The sequence below is a fragment of the Callorhinus ursinus genome, unplaced genomic scaffold (genome assembly GCF_003265705.2).
Source record: "Callorhinus ursinus isolate GAN/ISIS: 27379988/994484 unplaced genomic scaffold, GSC_fseal_2.0 scaffold3, whole genome shotgun sequence".
NCBI lineage: Eukaryota > Metazoa > Chordata > Mammalia > Carnivora > Otariidae > Callorhinus > Callorhinus ursinus.
Window position 1 is genome coordinate 84,907,061 of NW_027397065.1, and position 26,528 is coordinate 84,933,588.

General features: G+C 50.0%; 1 protein-coding gene across 1 annotated transcript in view; it reads left to right on the top strand.

Moving 5' to 3' along the window:
• DAP (death associated protein) overlaps positions 1-26,155 on the top strand; it is a 67,218-nt gene extending 41,063 nt beyond the window's left edge. Inside the window, exons 3-4 of the mRNA XM_025867465.2 lie at positions 22,656-22,698; positions 24,242-26,155. Coding sequence (XP_025723250.1) covers positions 22,656-22,698; positions 24,242-24,355 — 157 coding nt within the window. The 3' untranslated portion in view covers positions 24,356-26,155. The remainder of the gene's footprint in view (positions 1-22,655; positions 22,699-24,241) is intronic.
• The last annotated feature ends 373 nt before the right edge of the window (positions 26,156-26,528 follow it).

The following is a 26,528-nucleotide window of genomic DNA, read 5'->3' on the forward strand; positions in this document are numbered from 1 at the left end:
GGAAATCAGACTGCAAAAGTATGACTTCACCTTACTTTTACATCTGCCTTCCCATCCCCTTGCTCGTAAAAAATTGTACTGAGTTGGAAAGGAAAATCAGAGGAGAGCAGAAGGTGTTTTAGACCGAAGTTGAGTTCCCCTTACTTCGTTAAGAATGCCCACTGTCCACCAGGTTTTGCAGACAATGCAGGCCAGCAAGGGCATCGGCCCTGGAGGGGACGCTCTCGTCCCACCACAAATGACAAGGCACCGGCGTCAGAGCCGGAGACACAGCCCTGCTCTCAGACAGCAGTGGCGCGCTCAGGCTCGTCCATCCAGGGACCCCACAGCCCGTGGCCTGGAGGGAGCCGGCGGTGGAGGTGGAGGAACGGGAGGAAGATGGAGAAATGGATTCCTTAGGGTCTCCTGATCATCGCAGTGGGTTCTGTTTCAGCCTTCCAGGGAAAACACTTTCCCAAATGGATAAGCTGCTCTCGACTCCATGTAAAATCATACATTCAGCAGTGAAACTGGCCTTTAATCAGTGTCGCAGAGTGTGTCGATGCTAATCTGCCCCCAAGGGGTTCCAGATTCGAATGCGTTTAGGAAACATGGGTTCAATGAAGTTAATCCGCTTTCCACAAGTTGTCTCTGGGCCCTGGTATCTGAAGGGCATTTAAATTCTCAGGAAGAGGAGACAGGAACAGTGGTGCCAGAACTGGATTGACCAAGGTCACACAAATCACGTTGCAGGACCAGAGACGGACTGATCAGACTCGGGGCCACAGTCCAGAGGGCTGTGCATGTGGCAGGTGTCAGGAGGACAGTTTGCCGGAGAATTTGAGGACCTGGGTTCTTGTCCCAGCTCCACCTCCTCCCAGGCCCCTAACCACGGGGGGCCGTGGCCGCCTCTGCAGCTCGGCTGCTTCCTCGTGTGAAAGGAGACCAGGGCTTCCCCGGGGCCGGCCGCCCTGCAAGCCCGCAGTGAAGACACTGGAACGTGGGCAAAACACGCTCTGCAATCAGCAAAAAGCCTGCAGGTGGAAGACAGAGCGTTTGTACACTGTTCTGTCTTCCAGGAGAGGACTGGGGGCAGCTGACCACTGGGGAGAAATTCTCGGCTTGCATTTGTTTTCTTCTGCCTTGCCGAAGGTTTTGCTTACGTGCATGAATCATATTTACTCTGTACCGATAAATGTGGAGCTGCCCGCAGCTTCTCCGTGTAATCCCAGAGTAATGCCTTTGATACTTTCCACATCTTGACAGCTGTGCTCTGTTTCTTCCAAACCCATTCCTCTTCCTTGTTGCTAGAGGGAGTGGTAGCCAGAGCTTGGTGGGAAGCCGTCATTGGAAAATGCCTAGCTGTCCCCAGAACAAGCAAAATGCATAGTCCAAAGGCCTCAGAAAACTGCAAAGGTTTTCTATCTTCATGCTAAAACTCCTTCGGTGGCAAAAATTGCTATTTATAGTCCTTATTTATCCTACTTAGTGTAATACCCAGACATTTTGCTGTAGAAGATATTAATGGGTTTAAATACGGGGTGTTGCCCCAGACCGCTCTGGGAGCCGTCATTATACACGATCTCTATAACATGTTGTCTTTTATAAAATTTGGGGGGAAAAATCTGAATTCTGAAACCTGTCTGGCCCCAAGGGTTCCAGGTAAGAGGTCAGGGGCTACCATGGGAACTGAGGCACAGAGCACATTCGACGATGAATGGCACCCACACTGGCCAAGGGTTTGAGGAGCCGGCCACGCTGTTGCTGGATCAAGGTGACAGGCGGCCACAGCCATGCAAGCGCTCACCACTTCTGTGGCTCCTGGCGGGATGCCTCCCTCCTCCCTCCTGTTGCTGCCCTCTTAAAGCCATAGACAAGGCGGTGCCAGGCCCTGGACCGCGTAGTGGGGACCCAGCTCTCTCCTCCATCAGGGCTCTTCCAGAGGCCGCCAGGAAGAAGGCTCCCTGGGACCCCCCCCCCAGGCTGTTCAGTAAAGCAGCAGTTGGGGCATGGGAAGCTCACTACCACCAAAAGCCTGCAGTATTTCATGAGCCTTAGAAATCTCGTTGTACCCATCCATTATAAATTATTGAATTAGCACTGCAAATTTATAGCAACTTCTTAATAGTTTAATAATTTACTCATCCCTTATGGATCCTTTGGTATATTTCTTTTAATTGGTGGAGAAAAGAGTCCTTTTACAGCTGACTTCCTTTGCTCCTCCCTCGGTGATGCTTCCAGAATTCCAAAACAGAATCCTACACAACTGTTCCTAAGCGTAAAGTACCTGACGCCCAGCATATCGACCTGTCCACCTGAATGGAGGCCGGCGCTTACTTCCCTTTGCCTGCACCCGGGGCTGCCTCACTTCAGAAGCCAGCCAGCCAGTCTCATCCCAGCCCCAAGACTCAGGTCACTGGCATTTAGTGTTGACACTTGGGTTACATGGATTATGAGACCATAAAGGGACCTGACATCATGAATATTGTTTCTAAGGGGGAAGAAGTCTTTCCACGTGCAAATAAGTGACTGCTCTGTTTTGGAGCCCTCTCCTTTGTGAGGTGCAAGCTGCCGCCCTGAAGTGGGTCATTCCTCACCGAGCCCCGTATTTCCCTCATGCCCGTCGGTGCTTGGTGATGACAGGAAGTCAGTAGAAGCAGGGCCCGTGTCCTAATATGGACTCATGCAGATGAGCAAACCCGCTCATTAGGGGACGGCTGTAGATAAGGGAGAAGTCCCTGGGTCCTTCAGGCATTTGAGAATCCAGCTGAGGGGGGGCAAAGCCTGCTAGACTGTCCTTGTTAAGGCGAGGGAGGGTGGCTGCGTATCTTTATCTTCTCCAAGTTCCTGAGAAAATGCCTTGGACAGTGTAGTCCCTTTTGCATGGAGCTGAGCTTTCGTCATGGATGAAGTCACACTTCATCAAGAAGACGCTGGTTTCTTTCCACGAGTGGCTGCTTTTGAGCCTGGGCCTCAGTCTGGTCACCTGTACATTTTGAACCACTCTAGATTTTTAGGGAAGTATGGCAAGAGTCCCGCAAAGAAATCCAGCCCTTGTTGGCACCTACCAGGAATCGCCATATAGAAAGGTGGGGGGTGGGGGGGCGTCTGTTAAATTTCTTAATTCAGACTCTTGAAAACGGTTTTAAGGAGGACGTATCCTTCCTTCTCCTTTTTCTGCCCGCAGCACGCTGATCATTTAAGATTCCGCGGATTGTTCCATTACCATTCTCAAGTTTGACGTGAGGTGATCTAAAAAAGTGCCTCTTGGCCTGAGTTCGCTCTTAATAGGGAGAAAACTATGGACAAGTTCGAGATTAGTCTGGCAGTCACCAGAGGAACATCCCGGTAGCTTGGGAACCCCAGGTTCCCTGCCGATCCCCAGCTCACCTGGAGCAGCTAGATTGGTAGGTAACAAAAATAAATGCACCTGATCTCTAATCACTCCCGTGCAAGCCTCTGAGGCTCTCCGCGCATGAGGAGTTACATGCATTTCCGAGACATGAGCAACAAACAGCCCCAATTAAACCCCCAGGTGGATTTGCTCCTGTCGCTCGTGCAGACCAGGCCAGCCACGCGTGTGGCTTTAACGGCATTTGCTGAGGCTCTTTGTGCACCAGACACTGCAGGTGCTGAGAACAAGTTCAACCACCGCCCTTGACTTTGAAGGGGAGCTGGGTGTGCAAGAGCCTATGCTGCACAGATAAGTGGGAAGTTTTTGTAGGAACACAGCTGAAAACCTGCTTCAGCCAGCGGATCGGGGAAGGCAATGGAAAGATAACATGGGAGCAGGCCTTTGAGGGAGTAGTTACCAGCCGGCTCGGTGTTCAGGTCATGCAGGCAGCGACGCCTGGGTGACTCGGTTGGGTGACTGCCTTCAGTTCAGGTCACGATCCCAGAGTCCCGGGATCGAGTCCCACGTCGGGCTCCCTGCTCAGCAGAGAGTCTGCTTCTCCCTCTGACCCTCCTCCCTCTCATGCTCTCTGTCTCTCATTCTCTCTCTCGCAAATAAATAAAATCTTAAAAAAAAAAAAAAAACTTCTTTAAGATGGTGCTCCAAGTTAGTGTTCCTATTCCCTCTGCACCTGCCTTTGTGAAACAAGCAGCATCGATGGAAATGATTTTGATCTGGGTGCTTCGTTCACGTTCACGTATCTCATTCAGAATACCGCCCCTTTGTTTCCTGGGGGAAGCCTCAAGGTAAGGGGCTGCTTTAGGTCCCTGTCATGCCTCCACTTACCCAGGCAGGCTCCCTGCTCCACATGGGTGTCACCTTTCCTTGGGGTCCCTCCCTCTGGTTTCCAAGGTGACGGCTTGATCATCAGATGCTTCCCTGAGGCTGTGGAACAGCGCAAACACAGGGGATTTACACCTGCTACTCCTGGGGCCACAGAGTTTCTGGAATAGCCCTGCTTTCAAATATTCTCTCCCACTGTCCACATAAGGATTTCCATTTGTCAGGCAGTGTGTTCTGGTTTTGGATAACAAAATGCAAAGCAATCGAGTTATCCTACCTGTAAGGTAGGGGCCCTGGGTTCATTGGCAAGTCTGTCTTGAGTTGCAGTCCACCGTGGAGAGCCCCGGGGCCCTCATGCAAGTTAGACTCCAGGAGGGCAGGCAGGCCCCCGTCTGTGTCTTCGGTATCCAGCCCTGTGGCTGCCCCCAGTGGTTGCTCAGAAAACATTCATTCGATGCAGGGGCCCAGGCACGGTGGTAGCCATGCAGAGACCTGCATACGCAGACCTGCCATGCCCCGGCCTCTGCACGGTCTTGGGCCCCAGCTGTGTCACATCGAGCTCCCCAGCCAGAACCTACTCTTCAACTGAAATGTCCACCTCTCCCAACCCTAACAAATTCCCCCTTCTGCGGGGCCATCGGGGTTAAAGGAAAAAGAGAAAAAGGCCCCATCTTCCTTTCCCCAGCCTTGTTTGCATTGCATTCTAGATCATTTACATTTGTTGTGATTCGCCACTGTCACTGACCCCCCACTGTCATTGACCCGTCTCCTGTGAACTGTAACTGTGCTGTTCCTACATGTTGCCTCACTCCCTCAGAATAGGTGGGCCTTAGGTGTGAATTTATTTGCCTAACCGTGGTGGGGGGAAGGCAGGCTCTGGTATGAGGCTCCATTCATGCATGCCGTCTCAAAGCAAGGATTATAAAATCGAAGTTCTCCTTTGATTCCCTTATACATAGCTTTTTCCCCTCGAAGCACATCACATCCAGCCTGCCGAGAGGTCAGCCAGGGTGTCTCAGCGGGGGCCTCCCTGTTTGTGGCTATGGCCACGGACGGTCTCTCCTTGGTCTCTGTCCTGACCCCACCTGGCCACATCCACGTCATGGTCCTCGAGCAAAGCCTTAGCTTGCTGGGAACCATCCTCCAGGCACCAGGATGTGCTCCTTCATTCTTCCTTTTACATGTAGGATAGCTGCCACCCTGTCGCACGCCCCCCCCCCATAACGTGGCCTAGAAAGCTCTGCTTCAGTATACACACCTAGCTGGTAACGGTTCTCTCCTTGCATCATACCTTGTATGTGCAGCATGCCTACCATCATGTGGAGCTCACTTGATCTTCCCCAAATTCCCATGAGCTTCGGAGGGGGTAGTTAGCTCCTTGTTTCAGATAAGGAAACTGAGTCTCAGGTGCCTGGGTGTCAGTTTGAATGCGTGCTTTTCTGTCTGCCAGCCCCTTGGAGCCGCCTCTCCTTCCAGTTACCTGGTTCCCTTTTTAATATGAGGCTCAGTGAATGCTTCATTGGTGGGGAAGGCAGGTTATCTGGCTGTCCCCGTGGAAGGAAAGGAAGGGGGCGCCACGGGAACACTTGGAAGGAGGCAGTGGTAACGGGAGCTTTGGGCCCGGGGTCCAGGGCGGCATGCATTGGCGGCTGGCTTTGTCTCATGCCCCTGGTCTTCCTTCGCCACCTGAAGTCCTTGTTCGCCAAGTTCAGGGAGCTTCTCTGATTCCCCACGTGTCCCCAGGAGCAGCCCTGGGGAACTCAGCAGCCTTGATGGAGGATCAGCCCATGGAAGTTCCTCCTGTCGATAAGGACGAGAACGTGCTGTTTTGTTCTGGTTGCCACAGAGACCAGCCACCTTGAAACAGGGATAACCCGTTCCTGGAAGAGCACGATGACCTGTGTTCTGCCTTAGCTTTTGGCAAACCTCACGGGAGTACCCCGTTGGCCTCTTGATGACAATCGCCGGGGGGGGGGGGCGGTGCGCCTGGGTCCAGCGCTCTGTTGTCTTTCATCTCTAGCCAGCCAGCCCCTAGTGTGGCGTTCAGGACAACGGGTGAGCCCCAAACACTCGTTAGCGGAGAAGAGCCGGTGATGGGGAGCACAGGCAAGCCCCGTGTCCCTCCCGCTACTGAACAGCAAGAGGCAGGAGGTGCACCAGATGTAGCTCATCGCTGCCTCATTTTGAAGCATGCTTGGTACTTTCAGACATCTATCTGTTGAGTGAGTAAACAAGTGACACCAACAGATAAACAGACCACAAATAAACCTTAGGACCCCGAAGACATGAATTTCCCTGGGAGTGACCTGGTCGCCAAGACCAGAGCATCATGACTATTCAATGTCAGGGAGTGAATGAGGACTTCAGTCACTGCCCAGGGTGCTTTTCTCACATGCAGCCTGCCGAGAGGTCAGCCAGGGTGTCTCAGTGGGGGCCTCCCTGTTTCTGGCTATGGCCACGGGACGGTCTCTCCTTGGTCTCCGTCCTGAGACCCGGAAAGGACCCTGATGTTCGTCCATACCACGGTCCATCCCTACTGTGCTCCCGTGCTGTTCGGATACTCTGGAGCATCTGCTCTAAGCAGGTGCATGAGGGTGGGGTTCTCACCATTGATTGAATGTGATTGAATGCACGTCCTCCTAACTCACCAACTGGTTTGTAACAGTAAAGCCGAATTAGAGGTGGGCTTAGGTTTCTGTGCACTTGACCTTGCTCCTCTTTATCTGTTAATTCCTGAAAACGCATGAGGGTGCGCTGTGACCTGAGGAGGTTCCAAGAGCTAGTGTTTTTAGTCTGGCAGTAGCTGCATTTGCAAATCCAGAGACCCTTGAAGGCAGCAGCGTATCGTGTCGGCCCGGTGAGCGGGGGGCTGGGACTGCCGCTATCAGCCCACCAAATCCCTCCCTGCCAGGAGTTTGGAGAGTGGATTAAGGATATAATTTCAGGCCAATCCAGCAACAGAGAAATCCAAAAGCTCTTGTCCATCGTGCCATGTACCTGACTTTAACCTAAGCTGTGTTCAGTCCTCCCACGGCGTGTTTTGACTTTTGCTAGATGCAAAGCTCCCATGGCCAAAAGTCTCCTGAGAGCAAGTGAAATCTGGCATCTCTCCTCTTTTATTGTTGGGGTCTCAACAAAAAACATCCTAGCACTGGATGGCCCCGTTTCAGGTCAGCCACCTGTACATCTGGAGATGGAAGGAGACCCAGGCCGGATGCGTTGCTGGTGTCTGTATTTGATTTAATGTCTGTGTGTACTTCATCCTAATAGAAATTCTGTTAGCAGTTGTCAGATTTTTTTCTACTTACACAGTCATTTTCCTATTTAAAGCGATAGCAGCTTTAGAAAACACATACCTCGTACTTTGAGCCACAGACACCCTCCTCCCAAACTCATATCATTGTAAACATGACCCATGACCCTAAAACAGACGACTAGATCTGATTGCAAACTACAGACAATAAATACTTTAACTCTAGCAGCCACCAACTCAGCACTGACTATTCACTGGCGACCCACCTCCAGCAAACATCTTCCAATAATGTAGCCTTGGAGCTAACCAACAGGCAAGCTTTTCTTTCCAGCATCTCCTACATTACCACGTGGCAAAACAGATTTTTTTTTGTTTGTTTATTTTAAAATTTAGCCCTTGCCTTTAATGATAATCTACATTCTTCCTAAAAGGTAACTTCCTGGAACATTTAGCCACATAAAGGAGGCAGTCCTTTTTTTTTTCCCTTCCCTATGCGGTTTGAATAATACAGGGTGCTGTGAGTAAGGCAGGCAGGGGCTCAAATTCTTTGGCACTGGGGCCTTTTCTCTCTGTAAAAACCCTCCATTCGTACCCCCATGGCAGTATGTGCTCAAAACAAGGAATGAGAAAACAAGGTTCAAAGAAGCTCTAAGAAACCATGGAATTCTCTATTACAGAGGGAAGGAGGGAGAGAGAAGGAAAGAATTTTTAAATTACAATTTTAGAGGACAAAATAACAACATGTGGGCCTCTTTATATAGGAAATTAATTCAGTATCTGTTGCCACTAAATGTAATTTTGTCAGTGGAGACAGCATTCTAAGCACCGTGTTCACATTACTCCATTTAAAGTATCAACTGTTCTGTGAAGCAGGTGTTGTGCCCATTGTACAGACGGACACTGAGGCTCAGACAGGCTGCTCATCTCAGGGGAGATTTGGACCCAGAGCTGTCTGTCTCCAAAGCCCGGGTGCTCAGATGCTCGAGTATACACTTTCCTCCCTGCTTCTGGATCTTCCCTGAGTCTCCACAGAGGTTTTCCAAACTGTGCAGGTGCCCAGCACCTGGCATCGCCCGTCCACACCCAGCAGGAAACAGGGCCGGGGTTCCTCTCAAACGATGTGGTCATGCTCTATTGTGATGAACACAGAGGCGGTCTCTGGCCGGGATGACCCCTATGTACTGACTCCGTAAGACGTGCGCTCACAATGAGAGTACTTGCTGCACTTCTCTGCATTCAGGGAAGAGGGACAAAAAGCAAGAAGAAGGGGAGGTCCTAAGTCACAGGATCAGATCTCTGTACGGAGAGAGCACTAAGCTTAGAGTAGCTTTCTGGAAGTTCAGGTCAAGGGGGAGAGTGACATTTCCAGGCCCTGGTTAAACAGCAGCTCTTGACATGGGTCCTGATGTCTGTGGAACACATCGTCTACGCATAAGCCACACTTGCCCTGCACACTCGGGACTTGGGGGGGGTCAGCCTCCTCACACTAATGGGGGGGTAAAGTGCTGGCATCCGGGTCAGCGATCAGCCGAGAGTGTGCGGGGGGGATGCTAGCTGGAAAAGCCTTTTGAGTAGCCCCCCCACATGGAGACCTGGACCCCTGCTCGTCTCCAGGATGGACTCCGAAGAACAGGCCGGGCGAAGGTGTGAGAGAACCCCATCACTGCTGACCCGGAGCCTCTGTCCTCTCCTTGAAAATGAAGTGTTAGGAGACTGGTTTGAACACGAGCTCAGACATTCTCTCCCGGAAGAGGACCTTTGCTCAGGCCCTTGGAAAGAGATTTTACCAAATCCAGAAGGAACTGGGTTCCAGATTATTTTCTCTCCGATTTAGAATTTTATTTAAAGAAGCACTGGAGTTGTGTTTTATTTACCTTTCGTCAGACCCACGGGATAAGGGGGACACACCTGTCCTGAGATGCCAGTGGCCCCAGCCCACCGGGGACAGCCTGCCTCCTGAGGTCCTGGGAGCGGGCTGCCGACCCAAGCTTGCGGCCCGACCGTCCGCAGCTGAGAGGACCGGCAGCGCCATCTTGTGGGAATGCTCTCGGCCCCTGTGCTCGGGCTGCCAGTAGGACAGGAGTCTGGGAAGAACCACGTTACAAAGAAATGTACGGGTGCAGTGGAGTGAGCTGTTTCCCTCCGGTCACCAGCCATGCTAATTATTATTTTGGTGTCTAGAAAATTAATAACCCCAATAAATTAACACCAAGCCAGGAAGCTATGTCAAGAAAAAATGGCCAGGAAGGATTTGTGTTCCGTCTATGGTCTAGGACATATATCACCCCAGGTGGGAATCTATTTTTCCATAAACTCCATGAGAACACGAATCCACGGGTTTAGAAAGCAAAGTCAAAAGACAGTGGCAGAATCTGCTTCTAGATTGCCTGAAGAGCTCTATCCTCTCACAAGGAGCGCCCGTCCGGTGAGCTAGGCCGTACCCCACGTCACCCCACCTCCATCGTTGCAGGAGAAGAGCAAGAAGGGGGCCCCCTTTGACCTCACCCACTTTGTGCTGACAAAAGCAAATCAAATCACGTCCCTTCCTTCTGCTCACTGTGCCCCAGCATCATGTCCTTCCTGTCACACCTGCAGGCCTCAGCTTAGACGTCACCTCGTCAGGGTCTGTGTTGACCACCCGCCTTTTGAAGAGCACCCTGTTCGATGCTCTCCCGGCGCTGGTCACCACGTCTAATTCTGGGCTTGCACCTGGCCTCCTGCGCTGGGCCACCACCCCCTGAGGGGGCAGCCGTGCTCTCAGGCCTCAGGGGGCACAGTGAAGCCTTCACAGTCCGTCAGCCCGTCTGCAGCATTTGCGGGGCTGCAATTTGGGGGGATCCTGCCTTTTCCTCCCCCTCTGACCACGCACGACACCCCTGAAAGGTTTGTGGTCTGGGAGCAGCCCCGTGCCCTGTGTGAGCAGCCTGCGGGTTAAATGCAGAGGTGCTTCTGTCGTGTGGCCTCAGGGGAGGCCTCGTGGAACTGTTAGCTGCTTACTGGAAAACGAAATTGAGACTCTGACACAGCCTCTGGGCCCGAGTGTTTATGTGAGCACCGCTCACTGACTCACCAGACAACTCTGACGGTTAGGGAGATTCTGGGGGGAATCCCCTCCTGAGCGCACACTTGCTTTCTTACCAGGAAGGGAGGGGGTGTCATCTGATGACCCCGTCCCAGGTCCTGATGTCGCCTTTTCTGCATGGTGGCCTGCTTCCACTGACCCCTGCCAGTGGCCCAGCCAGGCCTCCTTCCATCTTCACCTCCTATGCTGTGACCAGGAGCTGTGGGTTCAGGAGGGGCTGGTGGCTTCAGGACTGAGCACTTGGAGCCCCTTCCTCCCCAGCCTTTTCCCCCAGAGACACCAGCCTCCACTGTAAGCTCGGGTGGCCCCATCACGGTCCTTGGCTGCCTCATCATGACCATTTCCTCCTGGCTTCAGTGGGCTGAGAAACTAAACAAGCCATCTGAGTTGTGTCAACATAGAAACCGAACAGATTGAGGGCGTAGAGAGTTTTTCTCCCAAGTCCAGTCTGTGGGTTTTGGGACGTCCGATTTATCACAGGCCATTTTGTTCGCTTCGGAAGCCCTGTCTGTCCCAGACAAGTAGGGTATTATTCTACGTGGCTAGGGGATCTGGAAATGAAACAGAACTGAACCAGATGTGACTTGGCAGTGGAAACGAAAGGCAGGGTGCGTAGGGCGGGGGTGGGGAGGGGGTGCGTAGGGCGGGGCTGAGGATGTGTCATCATCTCAACACCTGACATTTGTGGAGAGTTTGAGCAGCGTGTGTATGTGCGGTCACTGATGGGATAGGGTCCGTGGCCATCCCATGTCACAGAGGAGGAAGCTAAGCCTCAGAACCATGAGACCCCATCCCACCAACCAGTCGTTGGTAGAGTCCGGGCTGGAACACGGACATCTGGGTTCAGAACCCGTGCTTGTCTGGGCCCAGCTGCCGCCTTTCCTCCCGGCCGCCTTCTTGGACCATGTCAACTGCATTCTGGCTTGATAGATAGCTTGAAACCTTCACAGGGCTTTGTTCTTGAACTTACCCGAGGGTAGAGTCAGCAATGACCCAGCAAAGAGCAGCGAGCTGACAACTCAGGGGCCCAGGCCCTCCCGGCCCTGCCGCGGGACCTCAAACAAATTTCAGCCTCTTGCGTCCGCCATTGCTTCATCAGTAAAATACAGATGACCCCCTACGGAAGAGAATCAGATGAGTTCATTTATGTGGAAGCGCTCTGTATCCTAGTGAAGGACTATAGACATAAGTGATAGTTTTCGAGAAAAAAAAATACATTATCGACTCAAAGTAAATGTTGAGGCAGATTTGAATGTATTCAAATCTGGTTAAATAAGGGACTTTATGACTACAGTTAGATTACTTACTTTAAAAATCTGCATCTCTAAATTGTACATAGAAGACAGAATCTGAAAATAGAGGCCACTAAGTGATCCTCTTCTCAGCCCTAAAATGAGGGCATTAGGCTTATGCCCTGGCCTGCCCTTGTTCCAAGTCTGACTCTGAGCACTTCTCTACTGTGCAGCCTTCAGGCAAATTACTTAACCTCTCTGATTTACCATTCCTTCATTTATAAAGTGGACATGATAGTCCCGACTTCACAAGTTTGAGGGGGTTCGATACAATAATTCTAGGTAAAGCCCTTAACTCAGTGCCTGGCCCTTGGTAAGTGGTCCTTAAATAGGAGCTATTATCATCCAAGATCATTCCCATCCTTTAGAGAAATGAAGAAACAAACAATGCGTTAAAGTCCGCATGACCCCATTTCTGTATAAACATCTCCCTCTGATATTTTCAGAGTGCATTTACCTGAACAGGAAAAAGTATTTGCAGAGGGTAATTAGTGGACTTCCTTGAACCCAGATCAAAAGCACTCACATGAAAATGATTCTGTTAAATAGAACTCTGCAGTAATGCTTTCGCCGCCATTTTGACTACTTGCAGTGTGTGTGTGTGTGTGTGTGTGTGTGTGTGTGTGTGTGTGTCCCCATCCCAAAATGCTCTGACACAGCAACTAAGCAACCCTAATCTCTGTCAGAATGCAGGGGAAGGCATAAGCGAACCTCTCCCTCGGGCATTGAACACCACCTCCCATTCATAGAAACCTGTTTTTGGATGAGGGTGAAACAGCTGTGCCCCAGAGTTAAAGGGAGGAAGAGAAAGGACCCCCTATAACTAGCTGGGAAAGCAGGGTTGATAGAGACACACGCTGACCATGTTGCCTATTGATAGCAGTCCTGAGAAGGTTAGCATTTTGGTCCTTGCCAGGGGGCCCAGAATCATTTCCCCAGGCTGCCCTGCTGTCTGTAGCTTTGAGCAAGAGTAATATCCACGTTCCTGGACCACGTCGGCATTCTGCAGCGACCTGGGCTGCTGGGGCACACGTGGAGTGTGCGTGCCCTTCTGGGCAAAGCTCTAGAGACTACACTGGAATCGAGGTGGGGGGAGGGCCCCAGAAAGTGAAGGAATTCGCAGCCATGTCCCGTAGCCCAGGAAGGGGATGTCCCAGAGGCCTGTCATAGCCTCCCTCAAACAGTGAAAGCCTGTCCCACAGGAGGGACTTAGAGGAGGCCTTTGTCTTGGGATGGAGCCACTGGCAAAATGCCGGGGGCCCGAGACAACGCAGAGGCCGTCCCCCGAGGGACCTGTACGTCCTCGTCTGCAGAGGCCACCACGGCCCAGGCCAGGGTGGTGGTCCACACGGAGGGAAGCTGGACTAGGTCGTGGTTAGGCTCCTCTGGAGCCCTGACGGCTGAGCTACACCCCCCAGAGCTGGGCGGAAAATGTCCCGTCACCTGGGACCCGCACTGACAGTCCAGGTTGTGAGGTCTTAGGACATCCGGTAAAATCCATAGTTTTTCTGTTGATCCCATGCTGGCCTAAGTAGTCGTTTGGATATGTTGAGTTAAATTAAATACGTTGACATTTATTTCCATAATTGCTGTTTTCGATTTGAGGAGAGTTTTAAAAACATGAATTGTTTTCTCAGCCCTGGGGACTTTTATTGAAAGATAAGACCAGCGGGGCGTCTGGGTGGCTTAGTCCATTGAGCATCTGACTCTTGGTTTCAGCTCAGGTCATGGTCTCGGGGTCGTGGGTTCGAGTCCCCAGTCGGGCTCTGCACGCAACGGGGAACCTGCTTGAGATTCCTTCCCTCTGCCTCTACTCCCGTGCGCATGTGCACGCATTCTCTCTGTCTCTCTGTCCCTCTCTCTAAAGTAAATAAATCTTTAAAAAATAAAATAAAATAAATAAAGATGAGACCCGCAAACCCAGTCCCGTGGGCCGTCTGCATTCCACAGGGCCTTTCATTCCCTAAGCATTCCTGGCATTTTTCTCCTGCCTGTCTGGAGTGCCAAGGAGGCATAAACCTTATCCATCAAGGAAGCTTATAAAATAAATACAAAGAAAATTTAGTTAGGGACAGACGACCCTGCTAAGACCTGTGAGGTCCTCCTGAACAGGTGAGCCCTGGAAAGCTCTGTGCATCAGACACTCGGTAGCCACTTAGGGCAGGTGTGAGGAGGCACACTTCTGCTGACGTGTCAGAAGCCGTTACTGGGGCGCTGATCCCCGCTAATTCCGCCTCGCTTGCCGTTCCTTTAAGTTTAAATAAGTGGTTTTTAGAAACTGGAAAAGCCTGAGAATGTGGGGCAGGCAGGGATGAAATTTTTCACTGTCTCTGTTTCCTAAGAGAAAGTAATGTTGCCTCTTCAAAACAACATCTGTCAGAATGATTTTCATCAGATTAAATAAATCCTCAAAGCCGCGATCACAGTTTATAGAATCTTGGAAATGTAGGTTATGCTTTGCATGGAGCCCTAATGGAGTTTAAAATATGTGTGTTTTTGCAAACACAGCTTTGTAAGCAGACTCTACCAGGGTTTCTCGTTTGTGAATTTTTGTTGCAGCTACCATATCTCAAGGAGTTTAGGAAGGGTTTTTACTAGATAATTGTGATAGACAATCATTTACCAGTGTGAGAGGCTATTCACTGTAGGTGGAGAAAGACAAAGAGCGAGGGGCCCTTTGGCCAAGCCTGATGACAACCCATACCACCACGCAGCCTGTGCCGAAGAAGAGCTACATGAAAATCCATGTCTCTGTCAGGTGGCACACAAGATGTCAGCCTCCCATCATCTTTTCACTGGTGGCTGCCATATGTCCTTGCAGTCAATTATAGCCTTTTTAAAGTTTCAGAGGGGAGAAGAACACTTGGTGTGTGTGGGGGGGGGGTATGTGGTGTCATAAAGACCTTGGATGGTGATCAGTGCACATTGATACGTTTTATTTCCTGCTGCAAGGAAGCTGCTTTTTTTTTTTTTAAGATTGTATTTATTTGAGAGAGAGAGAGAGAGCATGCGAACACACGAGCAGTGACGAGGGGCAGAGGGAGAGGGAGAAGCAGACTCTCCGCTGAGCAGGGAGCCTGATGTGAGACTCGATCCCAGGACCCTGGGAGCATGACCTGAGCCGAAAGCAGATGCTTAACCCACTGAGCCACCCAGGCGCCCCAAGGAAACTTATTCTTAAAATTAGTTGCTAAGTCTAAACAACAACGAGATACCACGTTTCACACATTAAGATGCCTACTACCAAAAAAACCCAGAAAGTAGTAAGTACTGGCAATGTGCAGAAATTGGAACCCTGTGATTTGCTGATGGGAATCTCAAATGGTGGAGCTTCCGTGGAAAACCGCTCGGTGGTCCCTCAAAGTTGAATGTTTAATTACCCACCATAGGACCCAGGAGTTCCACTTGTGAGTGCATGCACGGAAGACGAAAGCAGGGACTCAGACAGATCCTATCACAGCAGTGTTCACTGCATCATTAATCAGCAGCCAAAAGGTAGAAACACCCCAGTGTCCATCAGCGGTGAATGGATAATCAGAATATGGCCGTCCCATGTAATGGCATATAATTCAGCCCGAAAAAGAAGGAAATTCTGATGTGTGCTACAACCTGGGTGAACTTTATGCTATAGGAAGTAAGCAAGACATAAAAGGACAAATGCTGTGTGATTCCACTCATCTGAGGTGCCAAGTAGTTCAGTTCTTAGGACAGAAGGTAGAAAAGTAGCTGCCAGGGACTGGGGAAGGGGCTGGGAGAGGGGCTGTGGAGGGGGCTGGGGGAGGGCTGGGGGAGGGGGCTGGGGGAGGGCTGGGGGAGGGGACTGGGGGAGGCGCTGGGATCGCTGTGTAATAGTCTCTCCTAAGGATTCTGAAAAGGCTCTGCAAAGGGATGGTGGTGATGGCTGCATAACACTGTGCAGGTACTTACAGCCACTCAGGCGTACCACTGTACAATTGCACAATTAAAAATGGCTAAAAGGGTGGGGCGCCTGAGGGCTGCAGTTAGGCCACCGACTCAGTTTCAGCTCAGGTCCCGATCTCAGGGTCATGAGATCGAGCCCCACGTTGGGTTCCATGCTCAGTGCAGAGTCTGCTTGAGATTCCCTGTTCCTCTCCCTCTGCCCTCCCACTCATGCTCGCTCTCGCTCTCTCTCTCTCTCTCTAAAATAGATAAAAATCTTTAAAAAAAATGGCTAAAATGATAAATAATTTTTTTAATTGGTTGCTGAGCTCGCTAGGGTTTTAAAGCAAACCTGGCAGGGAGGGGAGAATGCTCTCCAGTTTTAGGAGCCTCGTTTACCTGGAGCTGACAGAAGGTAACACAGGCCCAGTTCTCTCCAGGCCAGGTAAGAGCTGGTGCGTACCACGCAATCCTTGGAATGTTTTCTATTTTTTTTTTAACATTTTTTCTCCAAATTTTTATTTAAATTCTAGTTAACATATAGCGTGGGTTTCAGAGGTAGAATTTAGTGATTCATCACTTCCATGTAACACCCAGTGCTCATTCCATCGAGTGCCCTCCTTACTGCCCATCCCACATCTAGCCTGGCCTCCCCCTGCCCCAGCAACCTTCAGTGTGGGTAAGCATTAAGAGTCTCTTACGGTTTGCTTCCTTCTCTCTTTTTTTTTCCTTTTCCTATATTTTCATCTATTTTGTTTCCCAAATTCCACATATGAGTGAAATCATATGGTATTTGTCTTTCTCTGACTTATTTCGCTTAGCATAATATAGCTCCCTCCGCATCATTGCAAATGGCAAGATTTCATTTCTTTTTATGACTGAGTAAGATTCCATTGTGTTTATATTACCACATCTTCTTTATCTATTCATCAGTCGATGGACACAATAGTTTGGCTATTGTTGATAATATTGCTATAAACATTGCAGTGCGTGTACCCCTTCAAATCTGTATTTTTCTATCCTTTGCGCAAATACCTAGTAGTACAATTGCTGGATCATAGGTAGTTCTATTTTTAACTTTTTGTGGAACCTCCATACTGTTTCCCATAGTAGCTGTACCAGTTTGCATTCCCACCAACAGTGTAACAGGGTTCCCCTTTCTCTGCATCCTCGCCAACATTTGTTGCTTCCTGTGTTGTTAATTTTAGCCATTCTGAAAGGTGTGAGAACGTATTTCATTGTGGTTTTGATTTGCATTTCCCTGATGATGAGTCACGTTCAGTATCTTTTCATTTGTCTGTTAGCCATCGGGATGTCTTCTTTGGGAAAATGGCTATTCATGTCTTCTGCCCATTTCTTAACTGGATTACTTGGGGTTTGGGTGTTGAGTTTGATAAGTTCTTTATAGATTTTGGATACTAACCCTTTATCAGATATGTCATTTGCAAATATCTTTTCCCATTCCATAGGCTGCCTTTTAATTTTGTTGATTGCTTCGCTGTGCAGAAACTTTTTATCTTGATGAAGTCCCCATAGTTCATTTTTGCTTTTGTTTCCCTTGCCCCTGGCTACATGTGTAGTAAGAAGTTGCTGTGGCCAAGGTCAGAGAGGTTGCTGTCTGTGTTCTTCTCCATGATTTTGATGGTTTCCTGTCTCACATTTAGGTCCTTCATCCATTTTGAATTTATTTTTGTGTGTGGTGTAAGGGAGTGGTCCGGCTTCATTCTTCTTCATGTTGCTGTCCAGTTTTCCCAACACCATTTGTTGAAGACACTGTCTTTTTTTCCATTGGATATTCTTTCCTGCTTTGCCGAAGATTAATTGACCATATAGTTGTGGGTCCGTTTCTGGGTTTTCTGTTCTGTTCATCAGTCTATGTGCCTGTTTTTGTGCCAGTACCATACTGTCTTGATGATGACAGCTTTGTAATAGAGTTTAAAATCCCGAATCATGATGCCTCCAGCTTTGCTTTTCTTTTTCAGGATTGCTTTGGCTATTCATGGTCTTCTGTGGTTCCCTACAAATTTTAGGATTGTTTGTTTTAGCTCTGTGAAAAATCTGGTGGTATTGTAATAGGGATTGCGTTAAATGTGTAGGTTGCTTTAGGTAGTATAGACATTTTAACGGTGTTTGTTCTTCCAACCCATGAGCATGGGACGTTTTCCCATTTCTTTGTGTCCCCTTCAATTTCTTCTATCAGTGTTTTATAGTTTTCAGAGTACAGATCTTTTACTTCTTTGTTTAGGTTTATTCCTAGGTATCTTTTTGGGGTTTTGGTACAATTGTAAGTGGGATTGATTCCTTGATTTCTCTTTCTGCTGCTTAGTTTTTGGTTTATAGAAATGCAACAGATGTCTGTACGTTGATTTTAAATCCTTCAACTTTGCTGAATTCGTATATTAGTTCTAGCAGTTTTTTGGTCGAGTCTTTCAGGTTTTCTACATAGAGTATCATGTCATCTGCAAATAATGAAAGTCTGACTTCTTCCTTGCCAGTTTGGATGCCTTTTATTTCTTTTTGTTGTCTGACTGCTGAGGCTAAGACTTCCAGTACTATGTTAAATAGTAATAGTGAGAGTGGACATCCCTGTCGTCTTCCTGACTATAGAGGAAAAGCTCTCAGTTTTTCCCCATCGAGGATGATATCTGCTGTGGGTCTTTTGTATATGACCTTTATGATGTCGAGGTATGTTCCCTCTTTCCCTACTTTGTTGAGGGTTTTTATCAAGAAATGATGCTGTGCTTTGCCAAATGCTTTTTCTGCATCTCTTGAGAGGGTCATATGGTTCTTATCCTTTCTTTTATTAAGGTGGTGTATCACGCTGATTGATTTGTGAATATTGAACTACCCCGGGAGCCCAGGAATAAATCCCACTTGATTTGAATGTTTTTTAAAAATTAGAAGGTGCGATCTTAAAGCAAGAACCTCCCCCAAAACATGTTGGATCCACAGGGCTTTTTCCTTATTCCTTTCAGTGTCGTATTTCTTGCCGGCCACAACAGGTAGAGACCCTGGAGAACAGGGATGTGGGGTCAAGTCTTTGAGATCTTTACCACTGCATCCATCCCCCAGCTTAGGTGGACAGCATATGCATTGTTTTGGTTGTGTCCCAGAGGTCTGCTCTGACTTGAAGCTGGCTTACTGCCCCTGCTCCTTGGCCCAGAATCAGCCCTCTGCTGTGCGCAAAGGAAGACCTTGTGTCCCTCTGACTAGAGATGCGTCACAAACACCACACCTGGCAGTGGAATGGGGCCTGCCGTGACCAAGATATGGGGTTGGTGTGGCCTCAGTGGCTTCCTAGGCCGCGCCCCGATCCCTAGCCAGCTCCCTCAGTACCCCAGTGGGCCCACTGTCTTAGAACTGCACGTGAGAGGTCCAGCTGTATGCCCATCAATGAACGTGTGATATGGGTAGACACTGATAAGGCACTGTGTATTTTTTAATACAACACCAAAAACAAAGATTTGATAAGAGGTTATTGGGACTTTTAATCCTTAATTATTTAGTATTTACTTATTTTTATATTTATATTAATTTTAATATATATAATATATAAATATATTTATATAAATTTTAATATTTACTTCTGTCATTTGTATTGTTTACCATTTCTGTATTCCTTTCCAAAGGGACTGTGGGATATATATACCACATGCGTATGTCTGCAGGACATGCTCCAGGAACTTTGTCATCTGTTCGCTCTTCTCACCCCTAACCTAGAAGTGGTTCATGAGCTCCAGTAGAATGTTTCAGAAACGCCCCCATCTCAAACCTAAAGAGCCACTTTGGACAGAACACACATGCCATAAAACATCTGGTTCACAGAGCCACCGGCACCCAGCTCTCCGCCATCCATCACCCCAGCGGTTATCAGAGCGTATGTCTTTACACTGAGCCCAACTTGCTTTTCACTGACACACTTTTCCATTATGAGGAGAATCCAACGAGCTGTTTAGACCCAAAAGCTTAAGTAACGCGTGTCAAAGTGTAGTGCCTCAGGAAGACAGGGACAGCAAGGAGAGCACCATGTTCCAGCACTCTCCTTGGGTGGGTCCTTAGGCTCTGCACCCACAGTCCCTGGACACCCCTAAGGAATGAGCTGGGCTAGAAGGGAGTATTCTTATATTAGGGTCTTCTCCTTTAGCCCCCAGAGTCTCCATAGCCACCCAGTGGTCATGCAGTGAGGTCTCCTTGAGAGGCTCACCTGGAGGGGAGGCCCTGGGAGTTGGATTCCAGTGGAGTGGCCATCACCCTCTGACGCTGGGGCTGGACCCGGGTCATTAATGACCTCTAATCACGATCATTTACACACATTTCCCGAGACAGTCTCAAGCAAGGTCTGGAAGTCACACTCATGTTTAATGTGGGAGACACCCAGGGCCCAACTTGGATGGAAATAGCCAGACTTTGAAGGGTCACTTCTGGAGAAGAGAGGGAGGCCATGGGCTGGAAGCATGGGACCCATGATGGGGCTCCAAGGGTCTGGAGACCCTTCCTCCATGCACACAGTGGGTAGTGGATGCTGCCAACAGTCTCCTAATAACCAGATTCCCAGGAGTCGGGGGCAGGGGCTGCCATCCAGCGGGGGCTGGGTGCACCAGGGAGTGGCAGGAAGGGCGCTGGGGGCCCAAGGGGTTCAGGACACAGGGACCCCCCCGCAGGCTGGCACTCCGCTATACCATGCCAGCTATGGGTCACCTCCTTTCTCCAGAACCAGACGCTACCTCTCCAAGGAGCATCCTCTGCTGATTGGGCTGCAGTTTTCTTATAGTCCAGTTCTGTGTGCAGATATGCATTTGTATACTTTCTACACACAGTAATATAGCGATTTTAACATCTTTTTTCCTTGTCTGCTTTTCAGCAGTGAATGTATACATACATGTATATAGAGAGATGAGGAGGGAGAGAGAGCATGTGTGTTTTATATATATAATGGCTCGAGCTTCCTCGGCCACCTTTTTGGGGTTCCCTTTGGACAGAGAGCCGCTCTACTGTGCATTTATGTGGACTAGATTCACTCTCTGTGGGTGACTTTCTCATCAAGTTCTTGCTGGGGGCCAGGGTGTGGAGGGGTGCTGTCTTTACTGCCTTTAAACACTTTGACTCCGGTTACAGAGCCAAAAGCAGAGTGGAGATGATCCAAGCAATCATGCACTCCGGGTACAAAACGATGGCCTGGAAGCAGATGCTACATAATCAGTTGACAAAATGGAGCCATCCCTTCTTGAGGCTTTTCCTAGATTTTGAAGGGAACATGCAAAATGTAAGAAAGTTTTGTGGTACCATTTCCATATTCCTCTCTAAGACATTTATAAAATGTTAGAATCCGGAACACGGTTCCCCAGCTTGGGAGGTGAAGCCCTTGGCCCTGAACACCCTGGGGGCCTAGCCTGTGGATGCTCAAGCGCCCTCGCAGCGGGATGCGTCTGGATTCCAGAGGCATCCATATCTGTTATGTGCAGGCCTTACCCTTGAGCTGAACCTACTCCTCTCCAGCTGGCTATTGATCTTGTAGCCAAATCATATTTGTAATCAAAGATAAAAAAGTTAACCACCCAACAAAAGCAAAAATAAAACCAGTCATGTAGGGTCATCTCTCTGCTGCTTAGTAAGAGTTGAAGTTTCTTTATCTCATGGAGCAACAGAAATCACTTGGGAGAATTTCGGGTATTTTAGTGAAACTGTTGAGGATATAAACAGTGAACTTACTGAATCCTGGGGTGTTTGCCACAGCGAAACAAAGCTAAGACAAGTGGTTTCCTTCCCAGGAGGCCCAGCAGCAGAACAGAGCGGCAGAGCAGGTGGGAGGCGGGCTGGGCAGCTCCCAGGATGGATTCCCCCGTCTGCCCAGCAAGACTGGCCTTGAGCAAAACCATCTACCTCCTGGAGCTGCCCCCTGTTGCCCTCTCCCTGCCAGGCTCAACAGGTGTATTCACCTGTTGCCCCCAGGTCCCCTTACCTCCGGTGGAGGCATTTCAGAGGGGTGTGACCTGTGTACTCCCTGGAACGGTGTTCTAGTGTTCTTAAACTATGACATGTGCAGCCTTTTGAAAACATGCATAGGAGAGTGTGTACTAACACAGGAGAGCGTGTGCTAACATGGAAGGATGCTCAGCATATCCTAAATGCAGAAAACAGGATGACTCGTCTGTAAGAAAAAAGCAGTTTAATATGAAAACAAGTGCGTCTGTCTATCCATAGCTAGAAAGATTGGACAGAGAGCCATGTATTAACTGTGACCATTTCCATGTGGTAGAATGACAACTGATTTTAACATGTTCGTGCTTGTCTGCCTTTCAGCAATGGACTTGTGTTACTTTGGTCCTATCTCCCACCCCCCCGGGAGTGTTGACAGGTGGGGGAGCTCAATAGAATTTCAGATGTTAAGAAATAATCATAGCTTCACAAGGGCCCTACATTTTTAATACCTGGGTCTCCTAGGGGCCAGGAGCTTTGCATTGGCTCTGGGATCTCCCCCGTTAGAAGCTGCCAGAAGGTGTGGCAAGAGCCCAGGAGGAGAGTCCCTCCTTGGTGGGCGTCTCCATGTTCAGCCCAGTGTGACCCCCGCTTATTTCCTGCTTTGGGAAGCACCCATATCCATAATCTCATGAAACAAAAACTACTGGGATTGCCCACAGCCACCGTTTGAGGATGATCCCCCCCACACACCGAACAAAAAACACAAAGAAAACACACGACTCACCTGCTGCTTGCTAGTCTCTGGCTCCTGCCTGACCTCAGCTCAGGAGATGGACCCCAGATGGTCCTGGGGAGATGAAATAATACAGAGGAGGAGGTCACCCCTGGGTCGCTGTCCCTTACACCCCCCAGACCTGCCTCCTCCACGCGCACTCTGCCTGCCTCCTTCCACCTGTGTTCCCTGAAATCGCCCTATCCCTTCTTGTCTTGCAGCCCGCCCAGGCCGACCGTGTTCATCTCTGGTGTGATCGCCCGGGTAAGAGCCACTCCGTCAAACCCTTGGCCCGGGGTCCTTGTTAAACCCCACTCACCTGTTGGGGTCCCGGGCCCTGGGCTGTCGTGTCTGTGGGGCACTTCTGTCACGAGCCCTGTGTGGAACGGTGACCACGCGGTGCACACCCAGGAGCTGGAGCTATCTGCCTCCCCCCTCCCAGGCCCCCCCCCCTTGTCTTTAGACCCAACCAGGGCTCAGCCCAGAGTTTCTGGGTGACCTGTGAGCTGAGCATGCTTTTTCATCTTTAAATGGTTGAAAAGCTCAAAATAAGAAGTATATATTATGACACATGAAAATTACGTGAAATTCATATCCCGGTGGCCACGGATGAAGTCAGTGGTACACAGCCACGACCATTCGTGCATGTGCTTCTGTGGCCACTTTCCTGCCACAAAGCCTGAAATAATTACTATCTGGGCCATTACAGAAAATGCTTGCCAACCCCTGGACTGAACTCACAGGTGGTTGTCACACCCTTTATCTTTCAAGAGCCCCTTCTTCTGGTGAGACCCAACTTTTTTTTTTTTTTAAAGATTATTTATTTTAGAGAGTGAGCACAAGCGGGAGGGGCCAGGAGAGGGAGAGAGAACCTCAAGCAGACTCCGTGCTGAGCGTGGAGCCCGAGGCGGGGCTCGATCTCACCACCCTGAGATCTCAACTTGAGCCAAAACCAAGATTTGGACACTTAACTGACTATGCCACCCAGGTGCCCCCCCCAGCATTTATTTTTTTAACGACCTACCAGCAAAGTCACATTTGAGGGATGGCACAGCAATACCATCCACAGCTCTGTGGCTCGAGTGCATTTGAGCCCTTAGCGTGTGATGAATGAAGAACAGCGCCCTTGGGACAGACTGGTGGCGCACCTACTGCGTGAGAGAAAACTAAATGCTTACCCACGTCCGGGGTCAGCCCTTGGCCGCTTGGCTCAGCCAAAGCTGGCCATGGCCCTAGCCTGCTTGCGGTGGCCTGGGCCCCAGCCACCTCCACGCGGGCACTGCTGGCACAAGAAGGCAATCCCACCTGACAAATAGCCGGGTACCTTCTTTGCAACTCAGCAGGTTGAATCTGGCTTCACCTCACGGCTCTCAGCCCCGCCCTGTGTGTCTCCTTCCCAACCGATGCCCTGACTCAGCTGTGGCAGCAAATCAGAGTTGAAGACACTGGATTTGGTTCTGTCTTGCCCCATTTCAAAAGGTTACAAGAACAGCTCTAGCAGAGGAAAGGCAGCCAACACCAGCTTAGTTCTGAGGGAGTCCCATGATGACCTGAGCTCAAGGCGTGGGGACAGACACCATGAGCATTCTCACCCCTGGGATGGTTCCTGGGCCTCAGTGCCCCCTTCCGCACCCCAGAGAGCCTCAGGACCCCCAGAGCCCCAGGGGACAGGCTGCTACCTGCCAGTAGGTCCCCCATGCCATCACCCACTGTGCAGGGAAGCCGGTAGACGTGGTGGTGGGGGCCTTGCTGGTGCATCAGCCCGCTGTTCCCTGTCGGTGAGCCAGTGCATTCTGTCTCTTGACAGGGCGACAAAGACTTCCCCCCGGCGGCTGCGCAGGTGGCTCACCAGAAGCCCCACGCCTCCATAGACAAGCATCCTTCCCCAAGAACCCAGCACATCCAGCAGCCTCGCAAGTGAACGGCGAGAACCCAGCGCCTCCACCAGCAGTGCCTCAGTTTCCCGACCTTTCATATTTCCCTGGCAAAGAGAACCGGCATTTTCTTAAAAACACTGCTCCACTGAGAAATCTAAGACAAAGTCAAGTGCCCCTGCCTTTGCCTTAAATTTCCGTATCTGAAGCTAGAAAGGATCTGACCCCCAACCTTGTGTCCAGGGAGTCATGGTTTCCCTGCAAGTGCCATAAGCCGAACTTGCCCAGCCCTGAGTCAAGGGAAGTTGCCAGAGCTCAGCTTTACTTCTCTGTCAGCAGTCATGCAAGGCCCTACCTGTGGTCCTAAAAGCAAGAGGGCGCTCATTTGGGAGGGCGAGACAGGTGAAGGCGAGAGGCAGCGTCGCCCACCTCGTGCTCTTGAGTAACAGGACCCTGCATCTTAACAGCGAGGGGAGAGCGGGGCGCGAATGTATGGGGCAGGTTTCAGGAAGGCAGGGCAGGGAGGGTTTTTGGTGAAAGTGACACCAGCGTCCCTGAATTCCCCTCCCCATGAGATGGGGGTCACTACGCGGGGGATACCAGGTGCTCCTGGGAAAAGCCAAAGAGAAGCTCCCATCGTTGAAATGGCTCTTTATTCTCAGGACCCACATCCTGGAAAATTCGAATCTAGGCAGTCTGCCCGAAGGGAGCCCCCCGGGAGGAGATCACAGTGTGCGTCCCAAGTCCGGCACTGCCTCCTGATCCAAACAGCCTCCACCAGGGCAATCAGGCAAAGCTGCATGTTTCCGAATCCCCTCTAGAGCTGCTTTTGAGTTCCAGAAGTGCCCACCAACCAGTGGAGGAATAGACATAAAGCTAGTTCTGGAATACTAAAGCAAGAGCATTGCATGCATGGAAAGGCCAGATGAAAACCTGCCCGTGGTCTCCCTAGAGAAAGGCAGAAACACCATGTTCTGTTTGAGCTGGAAGAACCTGTCCATCCAACAAGTGCAGGTGTGCCCGGGCCTGTGTTCACCTGGGTGAGTCCAATTGTCCTACACTTTCAGCCCATCTTTCCTGCCCAGAGCTGCCCTAGACTGCTCCCTGGCTCATGGCTATAGAGTGCTTTTATTTTTCTGGAAAAGCCAGTGGGCTGGTCTACTCAGCCATTGCAAGCTTCCAGAACAGAGGCTTTCGGAGCAGGTACGGCGCTGACACCCCACTCGCCAGCAGCCGTGTCTGCTGTGGGTCAGCAGGCGTGCACACCACCAGCCTCGCTGATGTCCTTACCAAACCTGCGTCCGCCAACCGGTAAAAATGACGCAGACCTCATCAGAGCCGCCTCTCGTCCTTCCCCAAGGGAGAAGCAGCGCTGCTTCACATTCTAAAGGCCATGTTTGGTTTCTCTTCTCATTGATTTGCTGGGAGGCAGGGTCTAACCCTCAAGGCACCCTGTCATCACACCTGGTATTTCTTAAACGCTGAGATGTTGGTATAAACTGGCTTGCAGGGATGCAGACTGGGGGTGGGGAGGCAGCATGCCCTGGAGCACAGCAAACCAGCAGCCGCCCCCAGCTACCTCCTGGAGCTAGGTCAGGCCTGTGTGGACCACCGTACCCTCCCCTACGAAATTCAGAAATTCTGACGCGTCCTTGATACTTTTTAGTTTTGCTGCCCGGAGTGTCACGATGCTTCCCAAGGTACATTGTTCATGTCCTTTTCGCTACTCCTGGCATGTCTCCCTGGGCTCTAAATCATTACATGCAAAATATTTTCCTGAATGAATTCATCAATTGTGAACCTCGAGAATAATAATGATTGTAATAAAACTCTTGCATTTCTTCTCAGGGCATGTATTTTCTTATATTTCAGAGATTTTTCTTGTACATTTTACAGGGGTTCCCAGATGGTTTCAGTAGAATCACGAGCGTGCCTGTGTGATGGATATTTTCACAAATTGTTGCCCAGCCACAAAATCGAACTCTTGGACACCTGACACCTTGAGTCTCATCATCTACTTTAAAATGTCCTAAAATGGAAGAGCTTAATGCAGCTGATTTAAACCTATTACTTGTGCCCAGCAGCTGGCCCTACGCTAGGTAGGCCCTTCGGGACAGACTTAAGAAGGAATTAGTAGTAAGCTCGGGGGTGGCTGTAAGCAGCTTTTGATGAAAAACACATTTGCCTTGATCCAGAGCTCTCCGGGAACCCTGCGTGTGG